This window comes from Vipera ursinii (genome assembly GCF_947247035.1).
Source record: "Vipera ursinii genome assembly, chromosome: 5".
NCBI classification, from domain to species: domain Eukaryota; kingdom Metazoa; phylum Chordata; class Lepidosauria; order Squamata; family Viperidae; genus Vipera; species Vipera ursinii.
Genome location: NC_139518.1, coordinates 37,036,750 through 37,050,018, shown reverse-complemented (window position 1 = coordinate 37,050,018; position 13,269 = coordinate 37,036,750). Strand labels below are relative to the sequence as shown.

At 38.0% G+C, this 13,269-nt stretch overlaps 1 protein-coding gene across 1 annotated transcript in view; it reads right to left on the bottom strand.

The window, feature by feature from the left end:
• The window catches only part of SNED1 (sushi, nidogen and EGF like domains 1), a gene marked incomplete at its 5' end in the record, with an annotated part of 74,041 nt that overhangs the window by 14,186 nt on the left and 46,586 nt on the right, over positions 1-13,269 (bottom strand). The window contains 5 exons of the mRNA XM_083364997.1: positions 1,195-1,308; positions 6,184-6,297; positions 9,944-10,117; positions 10,765-10,878; positions 13,133-13,249. Coding sequence (XP_083221123.1) covers positions 1,195-1,308; positions 6,184-6,297; positions 9,944-10,117; positions 10,765-10,878; positions 13,133-13,249 — 633 coding nt within the window. The remainder of the gene's footprint in view (positions 1-1,194; positions 1,309-6,183; positions 6,298-9,943; positions 10,118-10,764; positions 10,879-13,132; positions 13,250-13,269) is intronic.

Here is a 13,269-nt window from a genome sequence, read left to right as displayed (position 1 = left end):
TTTGTCAATTTTCTTATGCTGTACCCTGATTCTACAGTTGTTGAAATTCATTTTTTTCCTCATTAATCTATACTCAGTACCCCATAATGACAAAGTGAAAACAGAATATTAGAAATGTGTGTAAATTTATTAAAAAGTGTAGATCAATGAGAATACTTTCTAATGCTTTGTATACTTTCTCTTTAATAAACATGAAATTGGTGGAGGAAAATTATGTCAGATAATGACACCATTATATCTATTCAAGAAAACATAAGGACAAAATACTTAAAGGGCCCAGGTGACAGCAATTTCAGATTTGTTTTTTAGCAAACTTTTCCTAGGTTTTCTCTTTCATTAAGAAATATATCATTCGGGTGACTATCTGAAATGACAATCTGTCTATAATGAATAGCATCATGATGGGAGATGCACAAAAACATATAAAAACAATACAGATACATCCAACAAAGAGCCTTGGTGGAGCAGTGGGCTAATGCCTCCTTAAGTAACACCAGCTGCCTGCAATTAGTGCAGGTTCGCATCCCACCAGGCTCAAGGTTGACTCAGCCTTCCATCCTTCCGAGGTAGGTAAAATGAGGACCCAGATTGTTGGGGGCAATAAGCTGACTTTGTAATAATGCCGCTTGGGGGGGGGGCAAAAGCCCTAATAAGCAGGCATATACATAGAATGAAGGCTATTGCTAAGCACATTGATTTGTGCTTCTTAGATTGTAAGCCGCCCTGAGTCTTCAGAGAAGGGTGGGATATAAATGGGATTAAAATAAAAAAAAACCTAGCCTGATCACTGCAGATTATCTTCATCATCAGTGAGATGATTACGTGACTACTTCATGCCATCTAAAATCTCTATCAGAATGTATAAAATCTGCAAATGTTTAAACAGCATTTTTTAAGAATTAGACCAGTGATCTGTTCTAATTTATACTGCTGTGCCCAGACCAGGTACACAACTAATTATAGAAAGAACTAATTATAGAAAAAACACCCTGCCTTCCAAAGTCAAAAGGAATAACTTTTTTAAATAGCTATGATTTTACCTGTAAGTTAAATTAACATTTATACTGAATAAAGCATATTTATGAGCTAGATCAAACAACACAAAGATGCTTATCTTCCATTGTTAGTAACAAGTAATATTGGACGTTCTAAGAACTTTTTTAGAATTAATTAATTAATTCATTCATTATTTACCCATTTCACACTGCATTCCAATGAAGCCTTCAGTACAATGACAGATAAATGATCCTGGCTGGTCTTTGCAAACTCCACCATTTTTGCATGGACTAGATTGACATTCATTAATTTCTGCAGGTGTGAAAGAAAAATTAAAAATTAATTGATTATTCAACCTAACGGTAATGAGCTAGAAAACCAGCACCATTGAACATCCATGGAGTAATTTTTCATGAAGTCTAAAGTGAATTGTCTTATCTACCATTTCAATTAAACCTTACTGTTTTACTTTTGCAAAGTTGCAAAATAACTTTCAACTTGATAGCCACAGCAGCTCCTCAGAGTTTGAGAATTGCAATGAATTGTCACCAAGAACTACATAGTGCAAAAATTAATGAGATTTAACAATTATTTGTGCAAGTAAATGGATAGCAAAACAATATGAAGATCAACATATGCAACATAATGATGCATTATAATTAATACTACAGTATAGTGAATAAGGGAGGTGGCCTTGACAGAGATATGCAAAATCCTTGCCAGGACAATGAAGGGCAAAAAGTCCACAAGAGACAGAAAATATTTGGAAGTGGCTCAGGCAGATACCTCCCTTTGGTGCAGATGAGGATATGCTTTAGGATAATATACATTTCTTAGAATTATATGCCAAGGAGTGTCAGTACAGCCATACTTAATTGCAATTTTGCACTAACAACAGAATTCCTAGGAGTCTCCAAAAAACAAAACCACAGGATGTCATTTATGACTGGAAGAATGACTGACTCATATGGCGTGTGCCTGTAGCTTTAGTACAACTATGCCTTGAAAATATCAGTCCCCTACTTTGCATCAAAATGCTGTTCTTCTCATATTCCCAGTCTATGAATGAGACAGCCTTAAGTTGTTATAAACTGTATTAGTATACAAGTACTATTTTTCCCTTCCAATGTCCAGTGTGTGATCAGGGGTTGATTTTAGTGTGTTGGGAGACGCAAGTAGATCCCCTCCTTCTGGTCAGACTTCCTACAGACATTTTTCTCCTAGCATTTGCTCTTCTCCTAAGCACTGTGCTTCTTGACTTCATTTCATATCTCTTACCTTCCAGCTATGTTTGACACTAGTTACTCTTGAAAAGCAGAGGAGAGAGGACCAGATCTTTACAATTTCACTCCAGAGAGAAGGGAGATGCTACCGCTAGTTTACTTTAGGAATATCCTGAAGTGTATCTGTACCATAAGATACAATAGCCATAATTTTTGTGATTACAGGTTGTTAAAAGCCATGAATCTAACCTGAAATTTGACAGCTTTGAATACTATGTGTGGGTATCGGCAACCTTGAAACAGAACACAAGTAGCCTCGCTTAACTAAGATAATTGGGATTGGAATTTTTGTCACTAAGCAATGTGGTTGTAAAGCACATTATGTGACCACATGGCTTAACAATGGCAATCCTGGCAGTCCCTGTTGCCATTGTTAAGAGAGGATTGTAGGTTGTTAAGTAAGGGCTTCCTGCTGGTTTCCAACAAACAAAGTCAACATGGAAGCCGGCACAAAGTGGCAAGTTTGGGGCACCTTGCAAGCAGGCCAGTGGGTGGCTGAATATTACAGAGTGCACCCCCGTGAAGATATGGCTGCCGCAGTGCACCACAAGTGTGACTAGGCAAGGGTTGGCTGTTGCAGAGTGTGGGAGGGCATGCAGTTGGCTACCATGAATGATGTGAGCATAGCCAAGCAGGGAGATGGCTGCAGAGAAGTGTGGTAGGGCACACAGGTGAATGGCAGTATGTGGCATGAACATGTAACTGGTGGTGGCTGCTGCAGAGTGCAGTGGGGCACATAGACACAAAACCAGCTGGATGACTTTGGGCCAGTCCCTCTCTCTTAGAAAGCAGTCAATAACAAACTATTTCTGAAAATCTGCAAAGAAAACCACAGAGTATAGCCCAGGCAGTGATCAGTAGTCAAGACTGATTTGAAGACACACATGTATCCCAGAAAAAAGTGGCACTCTTGCAGGGCATGGGATAGAAAGCAAACAAATCAGACTAGAGGTGCCAAGTCTGCATTGCCACTCAATGCACAGTGCTTCAATGCATCGCCATTGTTTTCCTTACTGTCTGATGACGTGTTAAAAAGGGGCAGCAGCAACAGAAGAACAGGACAACCTTATCCAGGAATAAACAGATACAACAAAGGAAGCAGCTAATTTTATGCTGTTGCTTTTATACTGACTCAAGCAAAAGTAGATGTTCTTGTTCACAGTAGGTAAAAGATAATAGTCATAATTCTATAAGGAGAGAACTGATTGAAGAAGAGGCAGATTTTATTTTTATTTATTTAGTTTGCTAACTGAGCCCGATGAAGAAGTAGATATACTGTAAATGTAATTCAATACATCCATTAGTCAAGGAATGTCCTGGGATTATTTTGTAATTAGAAAAAGTACCGTGGAATGTATTGGCCATCATTTTATAACATAACTTTCTATTTGTTTGGTTAATATTTTGCTACTTTCATTTTTTCTGAAACCCTCCCCTTGTAAACAATGGCATTATTTCAAGCTTGCATCACTCCATTCCTGAATAAATTATTTGCAGTGCTCCCAGCACTAATTCCTCTCATTCTTCTTAGAAGGCTAAGAATTCTATCTCAATTGCATTAATGGCTTGGGTTTGCCTTTTCTTTGTCAAAACAGAAGTTTCATATCTGAAAGGTTTTGCTGTTCTCCCAAGCAGAGAATGAAAAGAACAACTATTCAGTTGTGATCTAGCTGATAAAAACCTTATTTTGAGACCAGGATATTTCACACACCATGAATTTAATTATTAAGATTATCCACAACATCTGGAGGTCAGGTGCATAATGACTGGTGAAACTGCACTTAAATGGAATTCACTTTAATTTTCCATTTTAATCTGACCTGTTGGACATTTCGGGATGTGAAGTTTGTTTTCCTTATTTACTTAGGACTCTTTCTTTATAGGAAGAACTCTTCTCCAGAACATATGAAGAGCTCACTATGGAGAAGTAATAGGACCTTGCCCCTATCCAGCCTCTAGCCAAGAGATCTGAAAAGAATCCAGATCTGAAAGGAATTGCAGTAGTTTACAGCTAAATCACAAAATAGCAATAGCACTTAGATTTATATACCGCTTCACAGTGCTTTACAGCCCACTCTAAGTGGTTCACAGAGTCAGCATATTGTCCCGAAACCACCTAGGTCTTCATTTTACTGACCTCAGAACGATGGAAGGCTGAGTCGACCTTGACTGGTGAGACTCGACCTGCCAAACTGCTGGCAGTCAGCAATCAGCAGAATTACCCTGCAATACTGCACTCTTAACCTTTGCACCACCATGGCTCACAATATACTATAGGTGATAATATTCCAAACCTGATGTGCTCAAACGCTTAGTTCTTCCTGTCCTAAAGTGTGTTCATAATGTCTTTCCTAAAATACATGTAAATAAAACATTGTCACCTTAGGTCTGCTGGGAAAGGAAACATGGACTAAGTATTTAATTGCATGATGGAATGCTTTTCTAAGTAATCATATTCCCTCTCCATGGAACATTAGCAAGCAAGGAAGAAGAAAAGTTGCATATGTAGGAAATAAATGAGTTGTGTGAAATAAATAACTCAATGAAAAATGATCAGAGTATTATACTTTGCTGTCCTCACTGCATCCTCTCCCCAAATATAGTTGTTTCACACAATCTGCCAACATTTCTCACTTATGTTAGCTTAGTATACTCTAGATATGTTCAATTACTCATGGTGGCTTGGAATTCTGGGAAATGTAGTTTGATAATGACTGAAAATACAGTTCAGTTCCAAACAAATATATCTACTACATCCAAGGGACTTCTAGGTTCCAAAACAAGCTTACAATTTCACAGTCCTTCTGGACTCACAGATCTGCTTTAAAAGCAAGTGGAAATTGTGCTAGAATGGCCATTGTCCATCTTCAGCTGGTGCAATCAATGCAGCCTTACATAGTGCAAGAAGACCCGACTACAGCAACACATACCCTCACGCTACTGCAATGCATTCTATATAAGGCTTCCTTTAAAAACCACTCAGAAACTGCAGTTGGGCCAGAATGTAGTGGCCTGTACCCAATGTTGAGAACATACAACTCCAATACTGTCAGCTCCTGTACCAGGTGTTGGTTGGTTTCTAAATATACTTTAAAAGTGCTGGTGTTAAGAAGGAACTAAAGCCAAGAAATGCTGCTTTTCAGTTGTTTTGGAATGGTCTCCTATAAGAGATTAGACTAGCTCCTTCCCTGATGACTTTTAGACAAAGATGAAAGTTTGAGCTTTTTGAAGAGTGTTTCAGTTCAGTATGTCATGGACACATTCTATTCATTTTTTTGTTTTTGTTATTGTGATTGTTGTGGATGATTTATTGGGATATGATTTTAAATGTAAATTTTTAAAATATTTACTTTGAATTGTACTGTAGATGTTTTGATTAATGTTTTGCTTGGAAGATGCCAGGAGCCCTTTGATTGCAGTGGGATCTGATAGACAAACTAACAAAAATTTCCTAAGAACCTTTATGCAAATTTTTATATTTATTTGTGTGTTTATTTATTCATTTATTCAATTTATATAGCCGTCCAACTTAGTCCAATGAGTCTGGGTGGCTACCAAATGGCTCTGGGTGGTTTGCTCAGAAAGAATCTTGCCCGTTCTTTCAGAGCTTTTTCTTAAGTTATTACCGTATAATGTTTTAGGAAAGCTTTCAGGTATGGCTATCATATTTGGGTTGCAAAAATTGGAAGTGCACTAGATGGTAAGAAAGTGTTGGAGTTTTCTGAATCTCTTTGTCGTCTTATAGGGGTCATTTTGACCTTGGCACCCCATATGTTGTAACCCTGCTTTTGAGATCAAAGGATCCAAAGTATTAACAGAGTTGTGATCCAATTAGCAATGTATTGCACTAATAAACAATGACATTAAACAATTTCCTAGCAAAGATATTTGCATATTCTCTTACCCAATTCACAGTTCTTTCCTGTATAGCCAGCTTTACACAAGCAAAGGTAATGGGCAATTTGATCTTTGCACAACCCCCCATTCAGACAGGGTTGAGATCTGCACTCATCGATTTCTGCAAAAGAAGGTAAAAGAAGCACCCATCACCTATCTGCAATGGAAAATCTGATGTCTAGAAAGCAACTGGAAAGAGATGCTGCATTCTTGTTTCTTAAATTATAAATATATAGATATTGGGTATCATTAGCTTGAACATCAAAAATTGTGCTCCCTCCCAATCATCAGAACACAGGGAATATGGTTTTTAAGAAAGTAGCTAAATAGACAAAAAAGAGTAAACAATTGCAATATCTTCTCTTCTCCCCAAACACATTTCATATAAGTGGGAAGAGCCATATCTGATACAAAAAATTCTAGATTCAAACGCTAACAACCCAAGTGGAACTAAGAGATCCATCCAAAATATGGGAGAACTGCTACAACTCAGTACAAATGACTGTAAATGGTGATAAATGAACCTTGTATCTGTATAAGAAGGTAAAGGTTCCCCCGCACATGCGTGCTAGTCATTTCCAACTCTAGGGGCCAGTGCTCATCTCCGTTTCAAAGCTGAGGAGCCAGCGCTTGTCCGAGGACGTCTCCGTGGTCATGTGGCCTGCATGACTAGACGCCAAAGGCGCATGGAACACTGTTACCTTCCCACCATAGTGGTCCCTATTTTTCTACTTGCATTTTTACGTGCTTTTGAACTGCTAGGTTGGCAAAAGCTGGGACGAGTAACAGGCGCTCACTCTGTTATGCGGCACTTGGGATTCAACCCGCCAAGCTGCCGACCTTCTGATCTACAAGCTCAGCATCCTAACCCACTGAGACACCATGTCCCTATATATCTGTAAACATAATGTCATTTTAAAAAACAGCTTCCTAAATTCTGGGAGATTTTTCTGATTATTTGGTAGACTTGAAGCATAGAAAATAGGGATGCTTCATCCCTTCTTTAAGAAGGATTACCTCCCTTTGGAATTTTATTAGCAATGCTTTATTGTAGGGAAGAATCATTGTTCATTATTATTGTTATTGTTGTTATTATAGTCATTGTTATTATGTGTGCTGATAACAGTGAGCAGAAACTTCTTATGGAAATATAGTTAATGAGTTCCTTCCTTCTTCCCTCCCTTTACTCCACTAAAACAGATATAATATTTAACACACAGAAAAATCAAACCTGAAATGATAAAAAATGCTGACTTTTGCAAATGATAGCTATTGTTAGAAACTTGTATCCTTTATAATCTTGCAGAAGGAAGATTGTAATTTCTTAATCAGAGACATAACTTTTTTTTGAAAATCAGGTGTCAATGCTGCTAACATCGGATGTTCTTGCTTGACAACATAGGGAAATGTAGCCTTCCTTTAACTCGTATATTATTTTTAGAGCTAGAATTAGTGGATGCTGGGGGGAGTAGAGAGTATGTATCTCAAGGCTGTTTGTAATAAGAGAACAGAAGAATTTGGCGGGTTGTTAAACTGGAGGGAAAGTTTGCATTTTAAACCAATTGGAGAATGTGATTTATGACGTTAAATTAAGGGAGGGAATTGTGATTGATACGATGTGTTCAGGGGAGGAGAATTCAGATCTTGGCGTCTAATATGTACGTGCGGAAGCTATGCAAGTATAAAAGATTCTTTAAGGTAAACAATGCCTTGAAGTTCTTTGAAGTACTGCATTTGTCAGAACCATGATATCAGGTTTATGAATGCCAGACATCATGGGTGGTACAATTGGCATTGCAACAATACATGGTTCAAACTTTAAATCAGAGTAAATACACATATGGTTATTATACAGGATATTAGTAATATGGTTAATAGTATACCTCCAGGATTTAATCTACCTCGACAGATATGGGTGACATACAATAGAATTAGAACGACTCATGGGGTGTGTGCCGATTCTCTGTATAAATGGGGAAAGACACCTTCAGCACAATGTGATTGCGGGCCTCCCCGACAGACTATCCAACACATAGTGAGGGAATGCACTAATAGAAGATACCCAGGAGATTTTAAGGACTTCCTCTGCGTAACAACAGCAGCTACTGACTGGATCTCCAAACTCGACATTAAACTCTGAAATGTTATTTCTGTTTTCCTCTTAGGTTTTATAATTGCTTCTTTTTAAAAAAAAATTGTTTTAACTGTTCTAACTTGTAAATATGAAGTGCTTTTTATTCTGTGTGTGACCAGCCATACGCTAAATAAATAAGTAATATGGTAATGTGCCAATTTGAGCTAAGATTAAAAAAAATCCCCTATGTGGAACATGTAAGATGTTGTAGAGGTATCTAGGAATTGTCTGTGAAGAACCTGCAATTATTCCATAGGGGTGCATGATTGTAACTGTACCATTTTGTAGGTCTATAAACCTCAAATTTTCTATTTAAATTCAATTAAGGCTTTATCTGGACCCAAGTATCAATACTGTCAGGAATGTAATGTCACAATATGCCACATCAGAATCAATTTGTTTCTTCAGGGATGAGGAAAATCTATCTGGTAGGATGTGATGAATCAGGAACACGCTTTTTTTCTATGTGTTTCAGCCAAAATCTGAGATGGCAAAGTCTCAGGCCAGGCCCAAAGAAATGCAGCCAAGCTCTAATTGTATAAGGTCATTTCAATGAAGGACATGAAGTGTGGCTTTCAGAAACTTAGACTAAATCACTTCTAGGGTACAGGCATCTTTATAAGCATAAAGCTATGATTTATTTAGCAGCAGGGCAGAAATTCTGTTTTAAATAGTTTAATGATTCTTGAAGTTAAGGATATTACACCAGTCATCTTTGGTGCCATTGATTATAGTAGATAATAAGTTTCCTATTATTTGTACAGGATGATGAAGGGAATTGCTTCTTCTTCACAATAAACCCTATCTATTCAATCTTTATGTCTTGAAGCCATATCTGCATTATCTTACTTTTTATTCTTCTGTCAAGAATTATCCATACAATATTTTTCTTGAGTTTGCAAGTGCTATGTTTGCTGGGCATAATGCAGGAGTCTTGTCTGAACTGAACTGCTCAGAATAGAAGCTGGCAAACAGATGCTCTGCAAACATTCCACATTTTAACTCTCACCAGAGCTGGCTTACATGGCTCGTAGTAATAGACTGGGAGACCTAGTCCAAAAAACATTGCCTGTTCCTGTTCCTGGATAACCACTTGTCCTGGCAACATCTCCTATATTTAGGATATTCTCTTTTAATAGTAAAAAGCAGGTACAAAATTGGGAGGATACTTGAGAAGAGAAGATCTATACTAAAAAGTCTCATTTCCCTACCTTTATCTTAAGGTAGAGAATTGGCAAGGAAATAATTTTCCCTGCAAGGAAACTTCATATACATATTTCATATATTGTCACACATGGAAATAAATCAATAACTACCAGCTTCCAAAACACCTGCAAACTTGAGTCTGGTGTAACTGATAAATGAAATTAGTTTACATTCTCCCAGCTATTATTAACTAAGTATGAAAGATTTTTAAAACCATAATTAAAGAATATATAGGAATCAAAAGGAGGATTGATTTCATTCAATCATTCTTTCAACATTAATATTTTAATTGTTACAGAGTACGGCTCAAAAATAAAAGTCAAAAGAGAAATAGTTGTTTGAAGTTGACAGAAAAACAATGTTCTCACTTTTTTTCTCTGTCTATCACATACATACGTACACACATATATACAGTGAATCAAATTACCATTGCATTCTGGTGGGTCACTCCAGATGCCTTGTGCCAAACATAGGCGAGGGTTATTTTGGGAACTCAGAATATAACCAAGAGCACAGTGATATATTGCCAAGGAGTCCATCTTAGTGGAATTAAATGCTACCTGAGCATGCTTCACTTCAGTGGGGATACCGCAGTCAATCTCTAAAGTAAAAACAGAGAGAGAGTGACACACACACATGGAGAGACAGAGAAGGACAGTGGGGTTTACAATAGGAGAAAGATAAAAAGCAACAAGTGCCAGTATAATCTCTGACTTGCATAAATAAAGGCCTCACAGCGATGATGAGCCTTTTGGGTGTAAATATAAAGGCACATTCATGCATGAGTGCAGTTATTTTAGAAAAGGTATTTTATTGTAACTTGCCATCAGGCTTTCAGCTATTGGCATCCAGAAGAATGCAATCATACCTGCATGCTTATTTAAAGAATGTTACAAATGCAACTTTTGGCACAACTTCTAACCAATATGGATACAAACTTTAGTTCCCTAATCTCTGAGGGAAAAGAAAATTGTTTGCAAAGCTCTGGGCTGTGAATTCCAGCATGCCTTACCCTAGCTGTGCTGCCAGGTTTTAAACACTTTTTTTTCTGAAAATAAAAAAAAAGTGTGAAGTAGAATATTCTAGAACACTGGTATTTCTATTCAAAAAAGAAAACCGGTGCTTTGTTTAATAAAAATGTAGGCACTGCCCTCTTTCCTGGCACAGATGAATCTCATGGTGATAATTATTATCTTTTATAACAAGGAATTGTCTTCTCAAGAGTGTATTATGCTTTTCTAAAGTTACCTGATTGGCAATGTCTTCCTGTGTAACCTGCAGAGCATATGCAGACATAGTTGTTGCCAAAATCCTCACAAGTGGCCCCATTTTTACATGGATGCAGGAAACAAGGAGAAGGAGCTGTAAAACAGATTCCATTCCAGCATGGTAAACTGTTCCATTCCCAGCTTACAAAAGGTTCTATGCAGGACCTTAAAATAAGAGATTACTAATACAATTTCACTAATGGCAGAAATTGGAGGTTAGATGGAGGCTTTGTCTGTTGAAACATTTTTCTCAATGTAAAAAAACCCAAAGGGCAACATTAGACTAGAAGAGAAGAGAAGGGAGGGGCTGGCTGGTGAAGAGGCATTAGCATGGCCCTATCCAATAATATCATGTGTCCATTGGAAAACCCAATCTCCAGCCAAATATATATCTTTTAGGTAGTTATTATTATATTTATATTCCCTTTTTCTCTGATGACTCAATATGCTGTAAGTGGAGAGACTTTATCCTACTACAATGATACTATGAAGAACTGGGTTAAGTCATCCAATGAGCTCCATGATCAAGTGGAGATTTGCATTTGGCTCTTCTAGTCTTAGACCAGCACCTTAAACATTAATATAGCTTAGTCCTTCAAATCTGCAAATCAAAGCAGTAATTTAAAATTTCCTGGAATCTAAGCTGATGTATATTTCATTAAATTAAATAGCTTTTTCAGTCTTGGAAGTATAATGACTTGTCACTTGTCACTTATGAGGTAGACCTAACATCGCTTTTTCACTCTTTACCTGTATTTATTTTCTCTTCCATCATTTTGGTCTATTCAAGGAAAAAAAAACTATCAAGTTATTTTCTACTATACATAAATAAAGTAGGTAGAGTCTTGAAGTGCCAATCAAGTTCCTACTCAGAACTTATATCCAGTTGAGTTTAATGTGACATAAGACCCAAAATTTATGTATATGGCTGAAACCTTCCTCTGCTGCTTTCAGGAAGATAATGTTCATGACACTGAGGATGAAAGAATCAATAACATAATAGAACAGAACAGGATAGCATATTAATGTCCTTATTGGAAAAAAGTAAACTTTTTTGAAGTGGGATCCAGGTTGTTTGAGGGATATAAGAGGCAAAAGATTAATACCCACAGAGTAAATTATCTTAAAAACATACTAAGAGGCGAGTTACAATAGCCAAACTTCAACTTATTCTATATCAGTGATGGCAAACCTTTTAGAGACCGAGTGCCCAAACCACAACCCAAAACTCACTTATTTATCGCAAAGTGCCAGGGCCACATCAGTACTGTGGTGCCCTCAGGGGGAGGCATGGCTCACTGGGTGGGTATGGCTGCGGTTGTCACGGCTGATTGGTTGAGCATGGCTGGGGTGGGCATGGCCACCTCTATTTTGCTCATGGGGGCTGGGCAGGGTTGGGAGAGATCCAGGGGGTCTCTGGCAGGTGGGGCAATGGGAAGGAGGCCCAGCATAGAATGGGGGAGGCACACAATCCTAGTTGGGCTGGGGGGCCGTGGCGCCGATGGAGATCCACCTTTCCCTGCTCGGGGTGGCCTTTGGCTTGCTGGGTGTGGGCATGCTCTACCATCTCTACTCGAGCTTGCTAGCTGGCTGCTTCACCTCATTTGTGCTGGGTGGGGCTGCCGCTTGGGAGTACGGTGGCGGCCTAATGGACCTGCACAAGCTGCTGGCAGTAGCAGCGCGCATGCCCACAGAGAGGGCTCTGAGTGCCGCCTTTGGTACGCGTGCCATAGGTTCGCCACCACTGTTCTATATCTTATCTCTTTTCAAGGCAGAAGTCATTAATTTTATCAAAGAAGTTAATCAAGTATAGTAGGCAAGAGTTGTTAAACTATATATTTGCAGTTTTACACAAGCAACATGAAAGTTAATGAAGCTTTTGAACATAACCTTTCCCTCACTTTTTCAGGTGCTTTTATTTTAATGTAACTTTCAGGGGATTAGGATATGGATGGAGACTGTATTGTCTTTCAAATATGGATCTGAAATCCTCTAAGCCAAAAGCGAAGGATGTTGGAAACTATAGTTCAGCAACAGCTGAAGGGATGTGCACTATCCTCTGGATTAAGAAGAGACAAATTGTTATCAAAGATTTATCACATTTTTCTGTTACAATAAATGCCATTTTAAAATATCTTCTCATTGTAGTTATTGTTTATAAATATTTTAAATACTAATGCAATGTGGGCACTTCCTTAACTTTATTCTTTGGGGGTAGAAATACCTGTTGCTTTTAATGAGTGAAGAACCTAATCACAAAAACCTCTTGCCCAACCTAAAGGCTGCAGGCAAAGTCTTCAGATCCACAATTAAGCTCCAGTAGACAAAGATCCCTCCTATTCCAATACCTATTTCGCAGTGCCGTCCAGTGTATCCAGGCAGGCAGTCACATTTGTACTTGCCAATATAATGGAAACAGGTGCCCCCATTATGACAAGGCCCTGAGGTACAAGGATCAGGTTTACCTATAAAAATAAAAGATTTA